Raw genomic sequence first — 25,538 nt, 5'->3', positions numbered from 1 at the left:
ATCATAGTTGAACAAGCCTACACGGCTAAATGCGTGTCCTGCAGCCTTTCCCTTTGATCTCCATGTGGGGAACGCATTAGGAGATTCCACCCGGCACCTATCTCTCAGCTATTAATTTCTGTGTAGGCAGTCCTCACACGGTGAATCTGGCTTCTGCAATGTCTTTATCGATATCAGAATCCACCTAACTCTTGGCACGTGAGTGACTGCCTCCACTCTACTGTTGTTTCTATCAGCTACTGGCCCCTCTCTCATCCAGAGTCCTCTCCCAGGAAGACATTGGAAAGCAGAAGGTGTCAGGGCATCTATGTGCTGTACTTTTAACTACCTATGCTCACACATTAAGGATTCAAACAAGTTATGCTTACTCGCTTATAAGGACTGTCTTCCATACATGGATAATTAATATTGTCTGCAAGTGGTGTATCCGAACCTGTGATAGATGTAACATTATTGCCAAAAAGTGACAGGATCTGAGTTGGAAATGTATGCGCTGTAAGAAAGGAGCTATATCAATTCTTACCATGATGTTATACTAAGTGAGCATCTATGATCCATATTTGATACATATCTGAGTGTTATCAAATATCTATTTACAGGGAGATGTGCAGTGGTATTAGAAGATATTTATAGGATTTCTTTTACCTTGGTTATTTGACATGAGATTTCTTCCATTGCTACCGACTGAATATGCATGATATAGTGACGTACAGTGTGTAATAGAATTTTTCAGAATATTGTGAATACGCAAAAGAATATATATGCTTGCTAATTAATTAGGAATAATTTTTTCCAGTGATTTAATTGATATTTACACCACTATTAGGAGTCTATGTGCCCTATTATTTTAGATGGAACAAGTGATAAAAGGTATGGTTTAATATTTGTCACCATTCACATTTCTGTCATTTTGTACATTTGTATATATAAGTGCTCCAAAAAAAAGGAATTTCTTGTCTTAAAATAATATTGAGTAGCTCACAATGGCCATCAGCTCTTTTTAAATCAGTTTGAATGCCCAATAAAGAAAATTAAGTCATGATTAGAGATGTGCGCAGATCCCTGTGTTTTGGCAAAACCAACATCAAACTGAGATTTTTTGGCTCTTTTCTGTTTAGGGTTTGGATTTTTTTAAAATGTATAAAAACAGCTAAAATCATATCATTTGGACCTGTTTTCATGCAAACCAAAATCCGAGATTTAAATTTCAAATCCGAGTTTCAAACTTATAGCAGACCCAAGCTGGGACTTGTTTCTACTACTACTTGGACTCCCAAAAGTGATCCGGGCTGGGACTTGATTACACTCGGATCCCCAACAGTTTCAGGAAAATTGAATAGCGCATCTCCAATCATGAATACCTTAGCACAAGGTGAGATTTTATTTTACTCCATGCCACTCTATTAAAGTTATTTTGCAACAAAAGTATAGTTGAAGGTTGACACATCAGTATATCCCTGAAACCCTCACCATAAAACTCTTAGGAGAGTATTAGAAGGCCTCTGTTAGGAGGTTTTCAGTAAAATAAAAAATAAAAAACATCTGTTGGAATATTTGTATTAAATGACATCCATCTGGGTTGAAATGATGAAGTAAATATAATAATGTCAAGGACAGATATACAGTATGGCAACTACATTTAATCTTATAGTAGAAAAAATACTGTTATGCAGACATCATTCCATCATATGAAATGTACATACTTTGTGACAAATTTCCACTATTGTGAGTGGTAAAGATTTGTCCTGCTACATCTTTGCCGCGTACGTGGAAAATGGCGCCACACATGGCACAAAGCAAGCGCCCGCGAGCGGAAATGCGTTCTGCGTTCGCACCTGCGACTCCATAGGATTGCATGGTGCAAACGCACTGCGTGCCATAGTGTACTGTAGCATACGCTGCTGCGGGTAACCGCATGATGTGATGCGTGCGCACATTTGTATCATGAACGGCAATGATGTAAGAGGACACAGCTGTATGACAAACACATACATACACACATTGGCTGACAGATGAGCTAGAACTGTAATTTTCCAAATATGACAAAAAAGAGATTCAAATCATCCATGAGGGATGATGAAAGAAGAGTTCCACATGCCAGACAACACTTCTAGTACCAATTACACTAGAAAAGGAGCTGATGTCTCAAGGCCATCCGAGAATGTGTGGTTTGCCTCCTAATAGGAGAGCGTGGCAAGCACACTAATTAGAAAGATTGCTTCTATCAGACAGGTATAGAAAAAAGGCCTGTGAGTCACCTGTGATAAATTAGAGCTATTGCGGCATTGATTAGATGATTTATGCTTTGATCACTGCTGTAAAGATGGAACATCCATGCTAATTCATTACCATGAGGTTAGGTTGTTATTTATGTTTTGGGAGCTTTGTTTAAAGCAGTGACATTTTCCCGATTTCTTCCAGAGCCAACGAGTCGCTTTATGAAATTCTGCAGATGGACTTCAAAATGGATATTGGCAGCGGTTTGGCTGGTGCCCAGCAGATTACATGGCAGGTGGAATATTCTGAAGAGGACTCTGTCAGTGAACTTGTAATTTCCGAAATCTTTGTCAGCCAGACAACATTCACAGGGATCGTTCCTATAGCCATGGTATAGTGAAAATCCTCTTTCTTAATTGTCTATGGCTTTTGCACTGACCTTGTTCTTTGATGCAGAATTTCTCAGCCCAACTCCTCAAGTGCCCCCAACAGGTCTTCTTTTCAGTATTTCCTATCTGATGTACAATTATGTTAATAATCTATTAATTTAATACTAATACCATAGAGAAAAAAACTTGTGTGGAGTTTGAATTGAGAAACTGCTTTCAGTTTCAGCTCCATACGGCAGAGATAGACGACTGGTGCCTTTCCAGCTGTTGGGGAAATTCAAATCCCAGCATGCTCCTAAGGAGATCCACAGTAGCTAGACAGTGATAGTTTTCCTGACCCTAGTCTCAATTAGTTTGCTTATAAACATTACCATAATGTGCCTGCGTGTCAAAATTGCTTATGCATACATCCGTATATACAGTTTTGCATATTGTGCCTGTGGAGACAAGTATAACTGATGCACAGCTAGGGTGTGTCCACATTTTGGTGATGCAATAAGTTAAGGACATCCTCAGACACAATTGTTTGGAGATGTATGGTTTCCAGATCTATATGTTTCTGATTGGATTATTACATATCGGCCCTTATAGCTAATGGTATTTTGTTTATCAGTTGCAAACATACTGTATATTAACATTACATTTAAAAGGGTAAATTTATTTTAATGGGGAAAATATAGATACTTGTATTTAATTTAATTTGTATATTGTGTTTGTGTTTAAATTAGGGATGTGCAGGCTCGGATAGGTTCGAGTTTGCACGTTGAGTTCGGATTTTTCCCTCCAAAAAAACGGAACTCAGAAAGAAGCAAAACGTCATCTTGCATGGACGAACTGAGTTCCATTTTTTTGGAGGGAAAAATCCGAACTCAACGTGCAAACTCGAACCTATCCGAGCCTGCACATCCCTAATTTAAATATGTTTTAGATTGATAATGCAGATTTCACACTAATATATAGGGCTGTATTCAATTTGATGCGAAATGTCGTATTCAGTGACAATTTATCGCCGATGACGTCATTTTCGCCTATTTCAACTATCCCCGTATTTTTTTTTTTTTCGGGTCACCCCAAAAAATGACCTTTAACTTTGGGGTGAAAAAAAACACACTTAGAAAAAAGGCAAATTAAATCCAGAGGGGTTCCCTTATATGCGGCAGGTGTTTTCTTCATTGCCGGAGTAGCGTCGGGTACATTTTTGAAGAATTTTTAAAAATCATTTTAGGGACTTTAAAATATGCTTGCACCCATTTTCATGTATGCCTAATTTGATGGAGCAAGTTAATTTTCCAAAAAAAAAATACCTAAGTGCTAATTTTCACCACTTCTTCAATAGCCGAATTTATGCACCTGCCACGGCTATTACAATCCCCGACTTCCTTCACCAGGCTAAAATGGGGGTACCCATAGTGAACCCCCATGTCTGAACATCTTTAGAGGGGACCCAGGGACATTTCCTGAAAATTCACGAATTTTTTGCGATACTTACCTTTCCACCAGCTCCCATTTTCGCTGCTTCCTACTTGAATGCGGGGATAAAGCGGGCACGCGCCCGATACTTTATCCCCAGAAAAAGTTGCGATGTGGAGTGAAAAGTCCAGCACAGACTTTTCGCTCCCAAATTGAATACCCCCCATTATTCTGTCTGTATATAAGACTTTATTAGATTATCATATTGCTTACAAAAAGGATAATAGGTAATAATAGTACTGCCACAGTAATATTATTATTTATTATTATTATTATTATTTTATGTATATAGTGCTTTTCTCCAAAAGGACTCAAGGCACTTTACAAAAATCATGTACATAATACAGAGGTTTATATTTGCAGAAAATACAGAAACCATGCCCATAAAACAAAAGCTTAGATTTGCAATAAACCATGAGCAAAGCACAGAAATTATTCATCCAACCTACAAAGGTACCAGGCGAGGCAGCCATATTGGATTCACTACATAAGTTACGCTGGGTGGAATAGGCAATGCCTGGCCAAGATGATACATAAATGGGGCTACAGAATACTAAAGCGAGACACACAATGCTTACAAAATCTTAATATCCATGCATTGTTCATCCTACCTGTCACGTACCCAATTCCAAGATACTGCAATCTCTAACTTTGTTAAGATCAGCATTCATTTGAGCCTATGAAAGCTGGTCCTTGCACAGTGTTATTAAAAAAAAATCAACCAAATGGTCTGTCTACTGAAATGACTACACTTCCCAGTATCTCTCCCAGTTACTATTAATTTACCAATAATTGCCAGCACAGAAGTTGATTCAGGAGCATCACACTACAAGTAGGAAGCTTCTGATGTCACTATGCAATTAAAATAAAGTGCCCAGTATCATTGGATCCAATAAGAATCATACAGACCATTCTTATTAAATGAAGTTTAATATGAGAAAGCTACTCACAATGCTTAAAGTATATACTAAAACAATTAATAAGAATGACATACAAAGATAGTCTTAGTTAAATAATTTTCGTAGAAACAAAAAGGAATACATTAATAGAACAGTCTCACTTACATGAATCTGTTTGCATGAAGACTCAAGGAGATGGAACAATTCTTAAAGTCAGATTTACTTCTAAGAATTGTACAAAGATTCAGAGTTCTACATGGCATTTTATATAACGCAGCCCCCCTTCTGTTGGCTCACTACCTTGTGTGGAAGCTAATTAGGTTTTATGACCCTTTGGTCAGAGCATGCTGTCACTAGATTGGGAAGGGATGACTCCCCAGGCAAACCTCATATAGGAGTATAGGGCAAACCTGTAATGTATAAGATTATTTTACCATTATCTATCTGTTGGATCAATTGCTGATGTTAATAATGGGTTATACAAAAATATGCCAGCTTCCCCCACACATGGCATCTTCTCAGACAAATAATTACTCAGCCAGATATACTCATAAAGGTTCATTCACCAGATCAGTGCCAGTAAGGGAGTAGTAGTAGGAAGTGGGGGCAGCATGGGGGTACTAGTGGGAAGTAGGGGTTTAGTTGGTAGTAGTAGTAGTGCAGAACAGGGGCAGGATGGGAGTAGCAATAGTGTGGATCAGGGGGCAGGATGGGAGTAGTAGTGGGTAGTGGGGGCAGAGTTGAAGTAGTAGTGCAGATCAGGGGCAGGATGGGAGTAGTAGTGGGAAGTGGGGGCAAAATTGAAGTACAGTAGTAGTGCAGATCAGGGCCAGGATGGGAGTAGTAATAGTGCGGATCAAGGGGCAGGATGGGAGTAGTAGTAATGGCAGAGCAGGGGCAGGCCTGGAGTAGTAGTAGTGTGGGGCAGGCTGGGTGTAGTAGTTCAGAGCAAGGAGCAGGATTGGAGTAATAGTAGAAGGGGCAGGATGGGAGCAGTAGTGTGGAGCAGGATGGCTGTAGTGGTGGGAATAAGGGGGCAGGATGGAAGTGGAAGAAGGTGAACAAGAATTACCTCCACATTCCAGGCTCAGCTCACCGCAGCTCATGGGTCCCGGCTGCCGTCCCTTTCTCAGCGCTGACAGCCAGAGTAAGTATGTTGGGAAAGCCCCTGCCACCTTGTCCCACTCTTCCAGCTCCTACTCCATCCCAGGCAGAGCTGCACACACCCGACCCCACCAACCTCCCTGCGTGGTCCACGTCATTTTCCGCAGCCCCATGAGATAGGATGGCCCGGCCCGGCTCCAACCATGCCAGAGAGAAAGGGAGGCTGATGGCGGGCGGTGGGGGCTGAGGGAGGGAGGGGCACTGCAGAATGATGATGGAGCTGGGAGCTTCCGGTTTGCGATCCATAGCGGAACGCAAATCCCAGAAGTGCGGAAGCCAGTCAGTACCTACCCAGCCTGGCCGGCAGTGTCGGCCAGCTCAGCAAAGGGGTTTATGCGGCCGGCCCAGTGGAACTTTCCCGCTTTCCGGGCGGCCCAATCTGCCCCTGTGGAGTAGTATATAGAGATATGGAAAGTAGTCAGTGATTTTTTCTGCTCAATTAAAATTGTAGCAATTGAAGGGAAAAACCTACTGTTCACTGTTACATTGTAACTGTTCATGATTAGGAGTCAGATTGAGCAGCAGGTGCTTTATACACACTCTTCCACTGCTGCACCCAATAGAGGGGTCCTGATCAGTTAAGAGTGTACAGCAGCCCCCCGTAAAGTGTACTGGGGGGTAGGGCAAGGTCGGTGCTCTTCGAATGAAGTAGCCATACACAGCCTTCTCTGCGGCTGGCAATATGCAATGTGTGAAGCATTCTGCAGCCAACATAAGAATGTGGCAATTTGAGCACAAGAGCGATTCTAGGTACCCAGGCAGAAACCTCTTCTAAGTGCATATGTCTGGAATAATGCTACTGTGTTTAAACAGGCTGCACTTAATATGATGAAATATCCTGATTTCAGAGCATTGTATTTTGTCAGTAATAAGAACACTTAGTTAGCCCTTCTTTCTTCAGATCTCTAGGACATCAAGTAGTACAACCAAATTAATGAACATTCTTACTGAAATTATTTGACTGAGTATATTTGCCAGAGATGAAAAAAATATATATAATTTTATCAGTACAATTATATATATTTATTTCTATGTATATAATAACTATTAATATTAGTATATTCAATAGTGTGTGGTGGGGGGAGGGGTAGAAGGAAAGCGGAGCAGTCATTCAGGGAACACATAGAGGGAGAACTGGAGCTCAGGAGAACTGCAGTCTGTTCCGATGCAATGCGGACTGCAATCTGTTAATCTTAGCTTGGCCCCATTTGCTAAACCCATCTTTATATAGCAGTAACCACTCTATGGGGAGAGCATCATCAGGGAGGGAACTTCAGATTTCTCCCTGGCAGCCCACGGGCTACTATTAGAGCCACTGTCAAGGCAGCAGGTTTTTACTAAATAGCCCCAAACAGTAATTACTTATTACCCTCATACTATATGTGGTGATAAGAGTTTATACTTTTTTTTTTGGCCCAACTGCCACCAGTGATAATTAACCCCTTGGTATTGTAGTATTTGCAAATTGTGCACACTACCATATCTGATATTGCATCACTTGCCCTCCTAACTTCTGCTTTCTGCTAATGTTTAAAGATCCTCAATCATATTAAAATGGCTTCACTATTGAACCTTTATGACATCTAACAGCGAAGAACAAAATATTTATATAATTAAACTGGTGAACTTGAAATAAAACACAAAGATTGCATTCCACACCCGTGAGAGAGCCAGGGGCACCAAGAGTTACCACGGGCCTGGGTACATGGTAGGGAAGAGGTGTAACCAACTCCCCAGGAGGTGTGGCTGAAGAGAGAGGGAAATTTGTCCAACTCAGCAGTGCTGCAAAGGGGACAATGTCCCCCTTACCAGCTGACCCGGGCCCTTCCAATAAGCCCAGACTGGTGTCTCATGTTGGCAGCGGTGGTTTAGCAATAAACATATCTATTCATCAGGGGCATAGTCAGAATTTTTTGGGTCTCATAGCAACATTTTGAAGGGGCCCCAATTGCAATGTTTCTAGGAGACACCTCCCTTCACAGAGTTTGTTCATTTTATGCCCTATAGAAGTGCCCTGGTTTATTTTTCTTTTAATTTTTCACATTATTTGCCTTTGGTGATGCTTTTGGCAGCCTTTGAATCTTACATGACAGCCACAAGTCTACAGGGCCTTCAGGGATAAGAATATTGCACTTTACAATGAGTAAAAACACAGGGGAGGGGGGTCTGGAATCTGGCATTAGGGAAGGGGTCAGGGACGTATCTATAAAGGGTGCAAGGTGTGCGATGCACAATGCACACCCTGTACCCGTATTTTCTAATACTCACCTCTCCGAAGTCCTGCGTTGGCTGTCGCAGCCCTGCATAAAACACCTGGAGTTTTGCACATGCGCAGTGGGGAAATCACCGGGAAAATGGCACGACCATGCCATTTTCCTGGTGACCTGTGCATACGCAGTAGACTCTGGGCACAGACTAGTGCCCAGAGTCTACTGCTGCGGTCATTCCGCTGCCGGCCGCTGGGAAGAGAGGAGGGGGCCCCAGACCTTCTGAAACCTCTGATGGAAAGCTATTCAACTTATCTATTACCCTTTCCGTAAAGTAACTCTTCCTAATATTTCCCCTAAATTCTCTACCAGCTGGTTGAAGTGCTTGTCCTCATGTTCAAATACTTATCTTCTCTGTATAATGCTCTCCTCCAGTGCCTTGTTAAAAACCTTGCAATATGTGAAAGCTTCCATAATAGTGTATCCTAAGTATCTCTGCATTTTACAATATACTGATATCCGTACTGTTGCTTTGGTGGTTGGGAACAAGTTGTTTTGCCCTCCTGTGTCAATTTGACTTCAATGTATTTGTAAGAATAATTAAAATGTACTGTAAATTGTGCAGTTTGTGGACAAAGTGACTTGGTACCGCAGGTAATCACCAGCAGCATACTTATTATAGGTCGTGAAAGATTTATACTTTTCTGCTAACTTTTCATTCCAGGAGGAAATAATAATAATCTGCCTCATACAACTTTCATCTAATGTCTTTTAATGATGCAGTACAGGACTGAATGTACTTTCAAGATTTCAGACCTCACATAGCCTGATGCCACCCAAAACCATTGTTATTCTTTTATCACTTTATGATAATAATATACTGGGAATCCATTGAACATTTTGCAAAGAAAAAAAAAACATAAAAACAGAGCAACGTGTATGGGCCCCATTTAACAACAAGACATAGCCCCTTTAGCACTCGCTAAAGGGGTTATGGTCTCCATTCAGTAGTCAACAAACGAAGATTACCGCTGTTTGTCACTGTAACGCTTACATCATCTATAGATGATGAGAGCGATACAGTCCCCATTGCCCAGCATAGCCTTTCTGGCTTCAGAGAGGCCTTCCAGGCACTATCAGGTCCCCGCCAGATGAAACTGTCATGCACATGACACAGAAGCCATCGCTGGACCTCGCTGGCGAATTAAGTAATGTTAAATACCAACGGCATATTCTTTAGCATCACTGCGTTGCTAAAATAAATATGCCGCTGATATTAAGATTCATTATTAAATAAGGTCCTATGTCATTATCATCTTTAACGAAAATAAGGACCATAATTGGTTGTCTTTCTGGTCAGAGGGCTGCAGTATTATTTTGTTTTTTTGTCCCCCAAAATAGATAGTTCTGTATATGCTGTGTTGGGTTACTGTACCCACTAGATTGAAATACATATATAAGTGTTAACCTGTTGCAGTTTATTCTTTAGGAATTACAGCCATTATATAATGAGACATTTTTGCTAGTGGATAGCTGTAATGTAGGGGAGACATCAAAAGTATCTTCATGTCATGATGATACAAAAGGAGGCAACGCTTGGAAAACATTGTGAAGCTGATAACCAAATTGCACATCTCCTACTTCTAGGGAGTTTGACATAAAATTTCTAAACGTTGAAAGACAGCACAAGATGTTAAAGTGATGAGACATATATTCTATGTAGCTGAAATACCCTGCGTTGCCCCGGTTTTTTAAATCTTCAAGTTATTAAGTTAGGCATCCCAGACCAATTGCCACCCCTCTATGAAGTTTTCATCCATATCCATCCAGTGGTAGGCCCAGAACAGGCCCCCCAGGTCAAAGTTCTACCAGCGTACATCAACGGTAGGTCTGACCGGGACTCTAACCCCTCTAAAACCTGGGCAGGATTCAACTTGACCACCTCACGTTGGTTTAATCCCAATTGGTGCAGGGGTGTCTGAAGGCATAACTGGACAGACAAACAAACAGACACTTGGATCCCTAGATACACCCCTATGCCTCTAATCCTCCGCTTTGTTAATAAAGTCACACCATTGGCGCCAGCAGATGCAATTCGTTTCCACCATGGGACATTAGAGCAGCCCTATGGTTGCTCAGGATGACCATCGCAACATGGCCCTCGGTGCCAGTCCAATTTCTTAAAAAGACTCAGTCGCATAGTGCGACACACCCGTGTCTGAGTAGCCACTCCTTGTTACCACCAAGAAGCGCCCATTCAAATACCACACATGCACAGTGTATCTCCAACACATGCACTGTACAAAAAAACATTGGATAACTGTGTAAGTTGTTTTTTTATATTTTGAATGAATTAATAATTATTTACTATTCTGTATATTAAATCTTACATTACCAAAGAACAAAGAGGGACAACACGGGAGAAGAAAAAAGTACTCTATACCAGGGCACACTCCTAACGCATATATAGCTATAACCAAAATTAAAATATAACTTTTAATTCAATATACTAAAAAGCACTAGCACTATTGACTTAAAGGAATACAATTGCGTATAAATACACTATAGAAATAATTTACATGCGGTAATGTCTAATTCATCCACATGTTCATAAAGAAAGTTTAAAATGAAAGTGCAATGTGGGGTGTGTGTGTGATATGTGAAAGAGGTGGCCCCTAAACTTTCTTTATGAACATGTGGATGAAATAGACATTAAATGTAAATGATTTCTACAGTGTATTTACTGTATACGCAGTTGTGCTCCTTTAAGTCTATAGTGCTAGTGCTCTTTATTATAATTAATTAAAAGTTATATTTTAATTACACTTATATCTATATATACGTTAGGAGTGTGCCCCAGCATAGAGTACTGTTTCTTCTTCTCCCTTGTTGTCCCAGAATTTTGCTCTGGAGAGCACCACCTTCACTTTTTTATCCCAATATAGGAATTATGTATTTGCAGGGGGGGAGATAATAATTAAGTGATACCAGATGACTGCTGCAGTCATCTGTCATCACTTAACAAATATTATTCCACCCCCCCCCTGCAAATACATACACCATGCAGCAGTCATCTGGCATCACTTCATAAATAATAACTATCCCCCCCGTATGTTGCAGGCTTATTCTGGTTAAACGTTTTTGTTACTGGGTCGGTAACCAATTATTTGGAAACCCCCCTTTCAAAATCCTGCGTTTGCCACTGGACCAAGGGTATTTTGGATAATAAGCATTATCCTCCTCCACAGCCGCCACTCAGCCCCCCTCCCCCGCCCCTTCCAGGCATATACATAGATACAGCACTGGTGGTCATCTGGCAAACATTATTCCCCCCAGCGGCTGCACCCCCGCCACCTACTTTGCGCTGCTCCATGCGGGACTCGCGGCCACGCTGACAGTAGTACTGTGTCTCCGGTAGGGCAGCGGCAGCCAGGAGCTCTGTCACATTGCTGGTAACAGAGTCCTCCTATGGGAACTGACTGGGGGCGTCTTGCGCGCTGCAGCTCCCCCTACAGCCAGCCCAGGCAGTGTCAGACTCTGTACAAAAAAAAGTTATAATATCGATCAGCTGCTTGCCGGGCGCCGGCGGCGATGGAGCAACAGGCAGGGGGGGTTTCTAGGTACTCGGAAACCCCCCCTGCGTGCGCGGGTGCTGGTCCGAAGCATTTTGGATATGGGAGACTCAACCTGTATATTTAACAGGTTTATCACAGTTTCATATATTTCATCCAGAGTGTTTTACATGTTAAAAATATAAGGATAAATACTCAAATTGCTTGTTGTAGCATATGATTTCTAGAGATATACTTGAATGATTGTAAATGACCAACTTAATGACTTATAAAGTAAGCACTATAGTAATTCCTCATATGTTTGATAGTTTACTAGACAGTGGTACTGTATAAAATGTATTTCCATTATCATATACAGTTCAGCATTTTACTTTTAAGAATGGTTAGTTACATTGTGGTGAAAGACTTATAAGCATTTCTCAAAATACTGGAGTTAATGCCATTTTTGTTGAAAATGTTGACCTACAGTATTTTCACCAACAGTAAAGGGTTCATTCATCAAAAGCAGTTGAAAAATATCTTATGACTTTTAGAAATAAGTGGCCTTTTTATATTAGTTTTGAAATAATTATTCAATTAAGTATTGTTATTTTCAAGTATATAGGGGCCTATTTACTAAACATTTGTTTTCCATAAAATTATGTAGAAACTGCAATTTCTGCATAGTTTTATGAATTGTAGCTATGTATTATTATTATAATTTTTATTATTATTATCATTTATTTATATGGCATCACAAGTGTTCCACAGCGCCTTACAAAGTACATAAACAAATAGGTTTACCAGTGACTTACAGTACAATACAATACAGGATAAGGACATGGATAATATACATTGCTACATTAGCAACCATAACACCCAGATAAGCTACAGAGCACAAGCAGCCAAGGGGCCTACTGTATGTATTAATAATTACGGTACTGCCACTATTATTAACGGTCCAAATCACTGGGAATTTTTTCATTTTTAATGGAAATATCCCGGCTATGTACTACCGTGAACGCAGAATGACATTGGTCATGGTAACCGCTGTCCCCGTGAGTTATATCCCCAGCATTTTGGAGAAGTTTTTCACTGAAGTGAAATACTTCCCCAGGGAAAGCTGACACTGCGCATGCGCACAGCATCAGCTTCCCGGGCTGGCCGGGGGCTGCGGATGAGAGATCGAAAGATCTCTCTCCTGCACCGGGAGCCCCCAAATAATCATTCTCCTTAATACCAAGATTTGGGGAGATAGAGGTTGAGAGGCAGAAAGAAAGTTATAGATCAATTTAAAGCACACAGGATAAAGGGGAGGGGACAATTACCATTGTGTCTGATTCAGTCCGATTCTACAGCAAAGAGAATCATATGTAGCATCTTTTTTGATTTTGCGCTGGTTTTTATTTCACTGACCTATACAGGACTATTTATAGGCAGTGCTTATTTTATATGGTGTTTTTTTCATATTTATTGCTGTGACTGCTTATTTATGACTTATTGTCACTTACCTATTGATGCACCTAAGATACATATATATTTGTTTTAGTATTAAGATTATTGCATTCAATTTGTGATTTTTCTACTATTAGCGCTCCTAGTTTTCTTGCTTGTAGTACATTGGGGTCAGATCGTAGTCCCCATTGATAATAATGGGGATTGCGATCTGAAGTTCTAATTAGCACTTTGCTGGAGATTTCTGTGATTTCAGAAGAATGCTAATTAGCACTGCAGATCAACTACAATCTCAGCCCTATGTATCAAACTTGGCATTTGGCCACCGTTAGTATACACTAGATTCAGACGGTGTTAACTGCTTTATGCCTATGTAGGCTTACAAGCAGGAGAGAGATCTTCCAATCTCTCTCGCTGGCGGTTGAAGCTGACACTGTGCTCATACGCAGTGTCAGCTTTTCCCAGGAGAAGTCTTTCATAAACGTGAAGGGCTGCCACAAAATGCCAGGGTTCTAATTCACAGGGAAAACGATCACCGCAACCGCTGTCCCTGCAAGTTTCCCTTAGCAGATACTGTAGCGGGGATATCTGCAGCGAAATGGCAGTTTCCCATAGTCATTGTTAGGCCTCCCTCCCTGTGTGTCATTTATGACTGCACAGTGCAGTACAAATCTGATTACTCCAGTTTGCACATTTTTAATCACATCCCAATTTATACAGTGTACATTATTGCATTGTGTGGCCATGACTTTGCACAGTTGCACCACCCAATTCAATATTTGGTACTAGCAAAAGAATAGTATCAAGAATCTTAAATGATGTATAGCTTTGGGAAATTTTCCATTTATATTTATAGCTGTGATCACATTGGGTGCAACTTATATTTTGTCAGTTTTAATTTTCCTTTTACCAAAGTTACTACCAATTTGATAGAGGCGAGGTATAAAAAGGGTAATCTGCCATCAGCTTCTTACCCACTAAACACATGTAATTGTTTGCACAGTATTTTCAGTCCTGCACTGATGGGTTTAATTGTTGCTGATTATTTATGATCAAGTAGCAATAAATGCCCAGGGCAGCTAATTATTGTTTGGCAAGCAGAACAGAGCTTGTAGCGTAACATGCAGGTCTGCTGAGTATTGCTTGTACTTGAGTTGCATGAATAATGTTTTAGTGGGAGCCCACGGCTCATTCAGTTGATTTTACTTATAATGTGTAACATTCATTAAGATTTGTTAGGTTAATTGTTAACATAGTTGGGCACTGGGGTGATAGTAACCTGACACTTGAGGGAGCAGTATCATAATGTATGATTAAATTACAAATGCCAGCGTGGATTGTGTTATGTCCGCTTTGTGTATGCTCTGGAGACTTTGTCTCTGCATTCATTTTACTGCTTAGTCACTTTATTCTGCTGTATTCTTTCCTTGACTAATGTAGTAAACTGGATATGGTATATGGAAAGTTTCTATATCCAAATGTTATTACAGTTCACTTATGTATATCATTCAAGGGCTCTTTAAAAATGGCCATCCAATACTTACATTGTTATTGCAGCTATCTTCCCTTGTGGACAAGTCTATTATCAGCTGTACATTGTCATCTGAACTCTTCCTTGTACATATATTATTTAATTGGCTACAATAAGAAAACTATTGTTCAGTGCAGCACATATGCCTCACTAATGAGAAAACATAACCTTGATGTCTTGAATGGCAACATGACATGGAATACATTTTACTGTATTAGCAGCACTGAGTCAGTCTCAGTAGAGTACAATATTGTACATTTAACAGATTTATAGCTATTAAGGGGTCTATACAGCGACAGTGACTATGTTGCCCAGAATATTATCAGGCAACATCGTCACAATATTTTATCAATTATGATAATATATGTAAGCTATTCAGCATTATTTTGTGTGGGGACAGCGGTTGCGGTAAAACGCTGTCCCTGCGATGCCACAGAAAGGATTGTTTTCGGGATTCTGAAAACAATCCCTTCTGTTTGTTCCCTGCACATGCTCAGTCATGCTCTCGGGAACAGTCTCCGTCCTGGCTTCCTGGGGACCGCGGAGGGGTAAGTACAGCTCCAGCCTCCCGAAATTGATTGATATGTGTATACAGGCTTTATATTAGCCTGTATACATGTATATTTATGTGCTTTTGTATTCAACATTTATATATAAATGTTAAATAGAATCACACATAAATATACATGTATAAAGCCTGTATACACATATCAATCAATTTTGTTTTTTTTTAAAAGCCTCTAGAGTGACTTACCTGCTGCCGATCACAGCGAAGCTGGAACGGAGACTGGGCGGGCTTGCAAGATGCTGCAGGGACTTATGGGAAAATTCCCCTCTGTCCCTGCAGTTTTCTGGAAATATAAGTATTTTCTTCGTATAACGCCATTCTGAATTGGCGTTACATAAAGGAAATATTTATTGAGTGATTTAACACTTTTTGCTTTGCTGAATAGCAAAAAGTGTTAAAGCACTGTAGAGATCAATGGCCTGATCCCAACGGTGCGGTATTCAGCGAGATGGGAATCAATGGGGAAGATAATTGCGTTATCTTCTCCATTATCCCATTGCTGAATAGGGGATTTACATACAAAATACGGAAATCATAGTTTCCGTATTTTTTATGTAAAAAAAAAATCAATGCTGAATAGACCCCTACAGTATGTATTTATTAGGGGTGTGCACCGGCCACTTTTCGTGTTTTGTGTTTTGGTTTTGGATCTGGATCTTTCTTCGTGTTTTGGATCTGGATTGGTTTTGCCAAAACCACCCTTCCGTGTTTTGGGTTCTGGGTTTTGTGTTTTGGATCTGTATTTTTTTTTTTTAAAAAGCATAAAAACAGCTAAAATCACAGAATTTGTAGGTTTTTCTGCTCCTATGCTATTATTAACCTCAATAACCTTAATTTCCACTCATTTCCAGTCTATTCTGAACACCTCACACCTCACAATAGTGTTTTTATGTCCAAAACGTTGCACCGAGGTAGCTGGATGACTATGCTAAGCGACACGAGTGGGCGGCACAAACACGTGACCCATCTAGGCGTGAAACTGCAGTGGCAGACAGGATGGCAGTTTGAAAAACTAGGCCCCAAACTGTACATAATGCAAAGAAAAAAAAGAGGTGCAAGATGGAATTGTCCTTGGGCCCTCCCACCCACCCTTATGTTGTATAAACAGGACATGCACACTTTAACAAACCAATCATTTCAGCGCCAGGGTCTGCCACACAACTGTGGCTGAAATGATTGGTTCGTTTGGGCCCCCACAAAACAAGCTGGCAATTAATGTGTCCCTGCACAAACTGGCTCTATGGAGGCAAGATGTCATCCTCATCCTCCTCATCCACCGATTCCTCACCCTCTTCAGTGTGTACATCCTCATCCTCACAAAGTATTAACTCGTCCCCACTTGAATCCACCACCACAGGTCCCTCTGTACCTTCTGGAGGCTGGTCTCCCTGGAAGAGCTGATAATTCATTTTGATGAACATCATCTTCTCCACATTCTGTGGAAGCAACCTCCTACGCCTTTCGCTGACAAGGTTCCCGGCTGCACTAAACACTCTTTCGGAGTACACACTGGAGGGGGGGCAACTCAGGTAAAATAGAGCCAGTTTGTACAGGGGCCTCCAAATTGCCTCTTTTTCCTGCCAGTACAGGTATGGACTGTCTGCCATGCCTACTTGGATGCTGTCACCGATGTAATCCTCCACCATTCTGTCAATGGTGACAGTATCATATGCAGTGACAGTAGACATGTCAGAAATTGTTGCCAGGTCCTTCAGTCCGGACCAGATGTCCAAACTTGGTCCTGCCTGCCCTGCATCACCGCCAGTGGGTTGCTTAGGATACCTAAGTTTTTTCCTGGCAGCCCCAGTTGCAGGAGAAAATGAAGAAGGAGCCGTTGACGTGTCACGTTCCGCTTCAGCTGACAGTGTGTTCACCAGCAGGTCTTTGCACCTCTGCAGGCTTGTGTCGGCCGGAAAGAGAGACACCACATAGGCTTTAAACCTAGGATCGAGCACGGTGGCCAAAACGTAGTGGTCTGATTTCAACAGATTGACCACCCTGGAATCCTGGCAAAGCGAATGAAGGGCTTCATCCACAAGTCCCACATGCCGAGCGGAATCGCTCCGTCTTAGCTCCTCCTTCACTTTCTCCAGCTGCTTCTGCAAAAGCCTGATGAGGGGAATGACCTGACTCAAGCTGGCAGTGTCTGAACTGACTTCACGTGTGGCAAGTTCGAAGGGCTGGAGAACCTTGCACAACACGGAAATCATTCTCCACTGCGCTTGAGTCAGGTGCATACCCCCTCCTTTGCCTATGTCATAGGTGGATGTATAGGCTTGTATGGCCTTTTGCTGCTCCTCCATCCTCTGAAGCATATAGAGGGTTGAGTTCCACCGCGTCACAACCTCTTGCTTCAGGTGATGGCGGGGCAGGTTCAAGAGTGTTTGCTGGCGCTCCAGTCTTCGGCACGCAGTCGCTGAATGGCGAAAGTGGCCAGAAATTTTTCGGGCCACCCAAAGCGTCTCCTGCACGCCCCTGTCGCTTTTCAGAAAATTCTGCACCACCAAGTTTATTGTGTGAGCAAAACATGGGACGTGCTGGAATTTGCCCAGATGTAATGCCCGCACAATATTGGTGGCGTTGTCAGATATCACAAATCCCCAGGAGAGTTTAAGTGGGGTAAGCCACTGGGCGATGATTTCCCTCAGTTTCTCTAAGAGGTTGTCGGCGGTGTGCCTCTTACTGAAACCGGTGATACACAGCGTAGCCTGCCTTGTAACGAGCTGGCATTTCTGAGATGCTGCTACTGGTGACGCTGCTGCTGTTGCTGCGTAAGGTGATACATCTACCCAGTGGGCTGTCACAGTCATATAGTCCTTAGTCTGCCCTGTTCCACTTGTCCACATGTCCGTGGTTAAGTGGACATTGTGTACAACGGCATTTTTCAGGACACTGAGGACACTTTTTCTGACGTTTCTGTACAGTCTCGGTATTGCCTGCCTAGTGAAGTGGAATCTAGACGGGATTTGGAACCGGGGACACACTACCTCCATCAATTGTCTAAATCCCACTGCACTAATGGCGGATACCGGATGCACGTCTAACACCAACATAGCAGTCAAGGCCTCAGTTATACGTTTTGCTTCAGGATGACTGCTGTCGTACTTCATCCTCCTCGCTAAGGACTGTTGGAGGGTCAATTGTTTAGTAAAAGTAGTGGTGTTCCTACTTCCTCTCTGGGATGATGAACGACTCCCAGCAGCAGCAACAGCAGCAGCGGCAGCAGTAGGCGTAGCAATGCAGGATCCTCCGGAGGAATCCCGGATAGGAGAGTCAGTCATGCCAGTGACATGGCCTGCAGGACTACTTCCGATCCTAACTAAGGAGGAAATTGACGAGGAGGGAGTTGACGGTGTGGTTTGCAGGCGCTTGGATACAACAGGACAACGGGATTTAGGTGTCCCTGGACTGCTTACGGTCTTAGCCAAAGTTTCTGAACTTGACAGTAACTTTTTATGAACGCGCTGCAGGTGCCGTATAAGGGAGGATGTTCCTAGGTGGTTGACGTCCCTACCCCTACTTATTTCACCTTTACATATGGTACATATGGCAAGACAGTTGTTGTCCGGATTTGGATAGAAATATTGCCAGACCAAAGAGGTGGAATGTTTGGTCTTCTGCCCAGGCATGACCGTGATGGGCTTTTTCATCCCACGGACAACAACTGTCTCCCCCGGAGCCTGATTTAAACAAACCACATCACCATCAGAATCCTCCTCGCCAACTTCCTCCTCAGCGCCAGCTACACCAGTATCCTCATCCTGTTGTACTTCAACAGTGACATCTTCAATTTGCATATCAGCAAGTGGACTGTGGGTGCTCCTTTCAGCACTTGCAGGGGGCGTGCAAATGGTGGAAAGAGCCACCTCTTCCCGTCCAGTGCTGGGAAGGTCAGGCATCGCAACCACCACCACACTTGGACTCTCCTTGGGGATTTGTGATATCTTCTTAGAAAGCACAGTTCTTCGCTGTGCTTTTGCCAGCTTAACTCTTTTGATTTTTTTAGTGGGAGGAGGGCTTCCATCGTCATGTGAAGCTGAACCACTAGTCATGAACATACTAGGGATCGACCTTAGCCGTTCCTTGCCACTCCGTGTCGTAAATGGCATATTGGCAAGTTTACGTTTCTCTTCAGCTGATTTAAATGTCTTTTTCAAGGTCATTTTCCTGAACTTTGCCATTTGGGATTGTATGTGCCCTCTACTATGACATTGGGCATCGGCCTTGGCAGACGACGTTGATGGCATGTTATCGTCTATGTCATGACTAGTGGCAGCAGCTTCAGCACTAGGAGGAAGTGGTTCTTGATCTTTCTCTATTTTATTTTTATCGGAGAAAGTTTGGTCCTCCATTTATGTTATATCGATTTGATATATACGTGCGGCTAAACACAGAAAATAATTTTTTTTGGGGTTTGGACTGGAGTGTACTTTGTGGGTTACAGCACCCTTTAACGGTCAAGCCAGCCGGCCCTTTACTTATGACACAGGCGCACGCTTGGCACTACTTTGTTGATGCACGTGCGGCTACTGCGCACACAATTCACAAACACAGAAAATAATTTTTTTTTTGGTTTGGACTGGAGTGTACTTTCGGGGGTTACAGCACCCTTTAACGGTCAAGCCAGCCGGCCCTTTACTTATGACACAGGCGCACGCTTGGCACTACTTTGTTGATGCACGTGCGGCTACTGCGCACACAATTCACAAACACAGAAAATAATTTTTTTTTTGGTTTGGACTGGAGTGTACTTTGGGGGTTACAGCACCCTTTAACGGTCAAGCCAGCCGGCCCTTTACTTATGACACAGGCGCACGCTTGGCACTACTTTGTTGATGCACGTGCGGCTACTGCGCACACAATTCACAAACACAGAAAATAATTTTTTTTTTGGTTTGGACTGGAGTGTACTTTCGGGGGTTACAGCACCCTTAACGGTCAAGCCAGCCGGCCCTTTACTTATGACACAGGCGCACGCTTGGCACTACTTTGTTGATGCACGTGCGGCTACTGCGCACACAATTCACAAACAGAAAATAATTTTTTTTTGGTTTGGACTGGAGTGTACTTTCGGGGGTTACAGCACCCTTTAACGGTCAAGCCAGCCGGCCCTTTACTTATGACACAGGCGCACGCTTGGCACTACTTTGTTGATGCACGTGCGGCTACTGCGCACACAATTCACAAACACAGAAAATATATTATTTTTTTAGCACTTGGGGGGAGCACCCCTGATGGACAGAGCACCCCCTGGACAACACTACAGCACTCCTTTAGGACTGGGACACTGCACAGGACTTTGGAGTGGACACAGCCCCTATGGAGAACTGACTGCACAACACAGTCCAGCCAGCCCCTATGGACTTTGAAGTAGTGGACACAGCCCCTATTAACAACAGCAGCACAACACAGCCAGCCCCTATGGACTTTGAAGTAGTGGACAACAGCAGCACTACACTACACTACACTACACAGCCCTAACTCCCACCCTCCCTCTTCACTGTCCACAGCCGAGTGAGAAAATGGCGCCGACGCGGGTACCTTATATAGGATCCAAAACCCGCGAGACTCGGAAGGCGGGATGATGACGTTTTGCCTCGATTTCAGATCCGAGTCAGGCGGGAAAAGTCGAGCCTGACTCGGATCGGACTCGGATCGGGGGGGCTCGGGGGGGTTCGGATTTCAGAAATCCGAACCCGCTCACCCCTAGTATTTATGGCAGATTAACTTTGTACTTTTTAAAGTTATTCACTCAGTTGATCAATTTGTTCTCATCCTGACTTTTTAATAACGGTTTTTGCACACTGGCATTAGTTATCACTTTTCATCACATTTAAAATTGCTATATGAATCAGGGTGAAAATACTATAAGTGTAAGGAAGTCATTTATATACACAAGGTCTGATTCAAAGTCGCACCCAAATTAGCCACAGTTGCAAAGCAAAGCAATGCTTGGAAATAAATGTGGAACTCTGGGCTCGATTCAGACCCGGTCACAAGGCTGCGTTCGCACGCAGCTGTCCGCAGTCAAAGTATGCATATCCCACGATCACTAGAAAGGCATTAGCATGCCCACTATGTTTTGCGGTGCGATCGTGGTATGCAATTAGACGCCCACCAGCCTGACACAAGACGCCCACTTTCCCTTACTTAGTAACATACTTAATCTCCAGGAAGTGTATTAAACAATCTGTAACATCGGCTGACATCGGATCCATACGCAGCACTTGTGGCTGACCATACCCTACCGCAAGCACTGCGAGTGCTGCTGTGTTTAATTCAGCCATGTGACGTCTATGCTGACAATGCATCTTAATTATGCACGCCCCTGAAATGGCGTTCCAACGCACAGACACGTCTGCGTTACAACCACCACACCCCTGTTACCATCAACCATCCCCTGTCACCACCCACAAACGGCACGTCCTGTCACACATGCTTACGAAGCGTCTGTGTACTGGGCACGATTGCTTCCCGATCGCAGTGACTGATTGGCGCACGGACACTGTGTCTTGTATGCATGCGCAGATTGCATATATCGACAGGCTGCGTGTGAATGCAGCCTTGCGACCTGGTCTGAATCAGGCCCTCTGCGCGTACTGATAGTTGACCACATCTATTAGACTGCATCGGCCAGCTTCATTTGCTTGTGAAAGGATCACTATCAGTGTGTAATTGCTCCTGTCCTTGGTCCAAGAAGTCAGACTGGTCTTTGAAAAGGTCACAATTCTACATACATGAACACAACACACCCTCACTCTATTAAGCCTATGTGCAAAAGCCGAGTTGCCACCCAGTTACACCTACACTGCTGCAAATGGAAATGTGGCCGAGATGTGTATGACTCTGAATTGCATGTAGTTGCTCATAGATGTGTATGACTCTAAATTGCATGTAGTTGCTCATAGATGTGTATGACTCTGAATTGCATGTAGTTGCTCATAGATGTGTATGACTCTGAATTGCATGTAGTTGCTCATAGATGTGTATGACTCTGAATTGCATGTAGCTGCTCATAGATGTGTATGACTCTGAATTGCATGTAGTTGCTCATAGATGTGTATGCTTGGCTACAGAACATGTGCAGTGCAAATAACAAGATTCACTAAACACTTCTCACTCTCAGCATCCTATAAGGACTCTCCTCTCTGGCCAGAGAATGGTGAGATCTTACTAGATATATATGTTTTTTATATATATACTGTATCCCTTGTTTGGGATTTTACATTTACTAATAAGCTCATTTTTACTTATACATACAACTGGAGCATATCCCAATCTTTTTTTCTTGGATTTTATGCACTGATAACCAATAATTTATGAATGTACAGTATGGTGAACAAAACCACACACTCCTTGAAAAAGATACCTTTATATGAGCGAACACGTCTAGCAAACTGTGAGTACGGTACACCTGACTGTTACATATTGGGATTGTTTTTCCTAAAAAGAAACCTTGATGCACATTATTATTATTAGAAACAAATGCAAGTGCACACTCTAACTATGCTGAACCTAATAATAATACTGTTAAATTGCATCCAAGAGGTTCTTAGCATAATGATGGCCATAATTATGGGCCTGCCCACCATATCCTAGTGTAATGCCATGGGGCGGTTCTGCTGAGTTGGCCTGGGGGGTCCCGTGCCCTGTGTTTGTTCCATAGGAGTATTAGGGACCTGCCTGATAGAGGTCATCTGGATATGGTGGGCCATAATTATGGCCATTATTATGATAAGAACCTCTTGGATGCAATTTAGCAGTATTATTATTAGGTTCAGCATAGTTAGAGTGTGCACTTGCATTTGTTTCTGATTTTCTGCTTGCAGCACTACAAGTCTCAGCAGGTAGCACCTCACATTGTGCTTAGGGTGTGCAATCTAGGGCCCCTCCCCCTATGTACACATAACTATTATAATTTATTTATATGGCGCCACAAGTGTTCCGCAGTGCCTTACAAAGTACATAGGCAAATAGGTTGACTTAGTTACTTACAGTACAATACAATATAGGACATGGATAATATACATTGCTACATTCGCGACCATAACATCCAGATAAGCAACAGAACAAAGCAACCAAGTGTTAGGTGCCCTAGTGGGGAGTAAGAAGTAGATGAAAGTAGAGTTAGGAGAAGCACAAGAGGGTAGAGGACCCTGCTCATAGGAGCGCCCATGTACAGTATATGTTGCCTTTTGTCACCTATGTTAACCCTATTAGGTATAGTGATACCTACTGTCTGAGACAAGTCCCTAAAGCTAGGTTGCTTTGCACACAGATCAATATCTCCTAGAAATACTATCTCTGTATCTTCACTGAGTAAAGCCCATATTCTCTTGCGGGGATTCCTGATGAAGTCCTGTGGGAGTCTTGGACTCTGCACCAGGGTATTTGGTGGTGCCAATTCCACCTGTTTGCATTTATCTGCTGTGTGTGTGTACTCTTGCTGTCTGTTTATAGCTTCAGGGTTATTGCAATATACTCCATGTATCTACTACTTGTTCCCACAGTGCCAACACATCTGTGCCTCTCATTGTGCGCCCTTCCCACTATACCAAAACATCCATGTTTCTCTTTGCATGGTACATCGTTGTTTCCACAGTGCCAACACCTACATATACCCTATGCATGCTATGCGCTGTACAAACAGTGCCAGCGCATCCGTGTACCTTGTGGCTCGCTAGCAAAATCCCACACTTCGGGATTTGTGCCTACTGTGTTAAACATCTCAGGGTTATACATGGCTACCACCTCTTGGAATATCACAGCTATACCTCTTACATTGTGTTCCCCTGTAGATGCAAAATCTCAAAGCGACACAACTGTGACTCTATGCTGGCTGTATATTCACAATATACAGTTTACCACAACACAATTTGTCATGTTTCATATCAGCACCCTCACAATGTTGCACTTCCACACATTAACACACAATCACGCACAATTTACACCTACACACTTAGCCCATTCCAACACACATTACTCCCATCCCCCTCCCAATACTTCATTGCTGCACTGCATCACCCCCCATTATATAGTTACAACCAGAAAGGCTATACACCTTTCAATATACAGTACAGCTGCGCAGTATTAACCCATTAAAATCACTTGCGGTCAACTCTGAATCAGGCCCACAGCATTATTTACACTGATCAACTGTAATTTTACTGCCAATCATATTAGAATGTTTTTGGGGTAACTTTGTGGTGATGATTCTGAATAAGACATTGTTTTTTTTAGATTGGCTCTAATTTTTGAGACACGGATGAAAAACAAGACAAACACAATAGACAACTGTCAACTGACTGCTGGTTGGGTGGCCGATCACTTACATACAGAGGGGGCAATATTCTAGAATGAACGCAGAGTGAACATCTAGAATATTCACATGTCTTGCCTTCTAGAATGTTCCGATAGATTACCATATGCACGTGTTATGGCAAATTTCCTATTACATGAGGGTATTCATTATCTCGAACTACTGTAGAGCCAATTTGAAAAAACTACTTTCATTTTTGAATTCAGCAACAATTATTTATGTGAGTGTTTTTGGATGTCCACTCATTTGAACAGTTTAGTTGCACTTTTAATTTTTTGCACACTTGTTGCAAAATCTTGTTTATTTCTCTATTGAATTCAGCAACCCCCAAATACCCTAAATTCATTTGAACATCCTTGGCAACTGAACATATTTTTTGTTTGCCTATGTTATCATTCTTTGCAAATATTACAAAATTACCAGTTCAACACTGTGGGCGGAATTCAATTGTTTACGCGATCCGGATCTCCCGTCTAAAGTGACAGGAGATCGCAGGCCGCTATTCAATTGCTGACATTTTTTTGCGCTAATCGCGCCCAAAGTGGTCGAGTTTAGCCGCGTAAAGCAGCTACCGCCGACCAAAGTGCTGGGCGCGACCGCGAAAAGTGATGTTTGGGCGCCCAAACAGGTCACTTTTCGCACATTTCAGCTCTCGCCCCCCTGGGGCTGCGAGCTGAAATGGAGCACTGATAGCTGATCGCGCCCAGCAGGAGCAACAATTAAATAGCTCTGTCGGGCGCGATGGGGGCAGGAAACAATTGAATTCCG

At 42.5% G+C, this 25,538-nt stretch overlaps 1 protein-coding gene across 3 annotated transcripts in view; it reads left to right on the top strand.

The window, feature by feature from the left end:
• TMEM132B (transmembrane protein 132B) overlaps positions 1 to 25,538 on the top strand; it is a 245,511-nt gene that overhangs the window by 45,430 nt on the left and 174,543 nt on the right. For 2 of the 3 annotated variants that reach the window (XM_088482166.1, XM_088482167.1), the window contains exon 2: positions 2,422 to 2,608. In XM_088482166.1, coding sequence (XP_088338292.1) covers positions 2,422 to 2,608 — 187 coding nt within the window. Of the gene's footprint in view, positions 1 to 1,282; positions 1,373 to 2,421; positions 2,609 to 25,538 lie in introns of those variants that run through there. The other variant, XM_088482168.1, reaches the window with a different exon arrangement.

Source organism: Taudactylus pleione, unplaced genomic scaffold (assembly GCF_031769625.1).
Source record: "Taudactylus pleione unplaced genomic scaffold, aTauple2 ptg000282l, whole genome shotgun sequence".
In the NCBI taxonomy this organism is placed as follows: Eukaryota; Metazoa; Chordata; class Amphibia; order Anura; family Myobatrachidae; genus Taudactylus; species Taudactylus pleione.
Note: the sequence above shows the minus strand (reverse complement) of the source record. Positions and strands in the feature narration are given on the sequence as shown.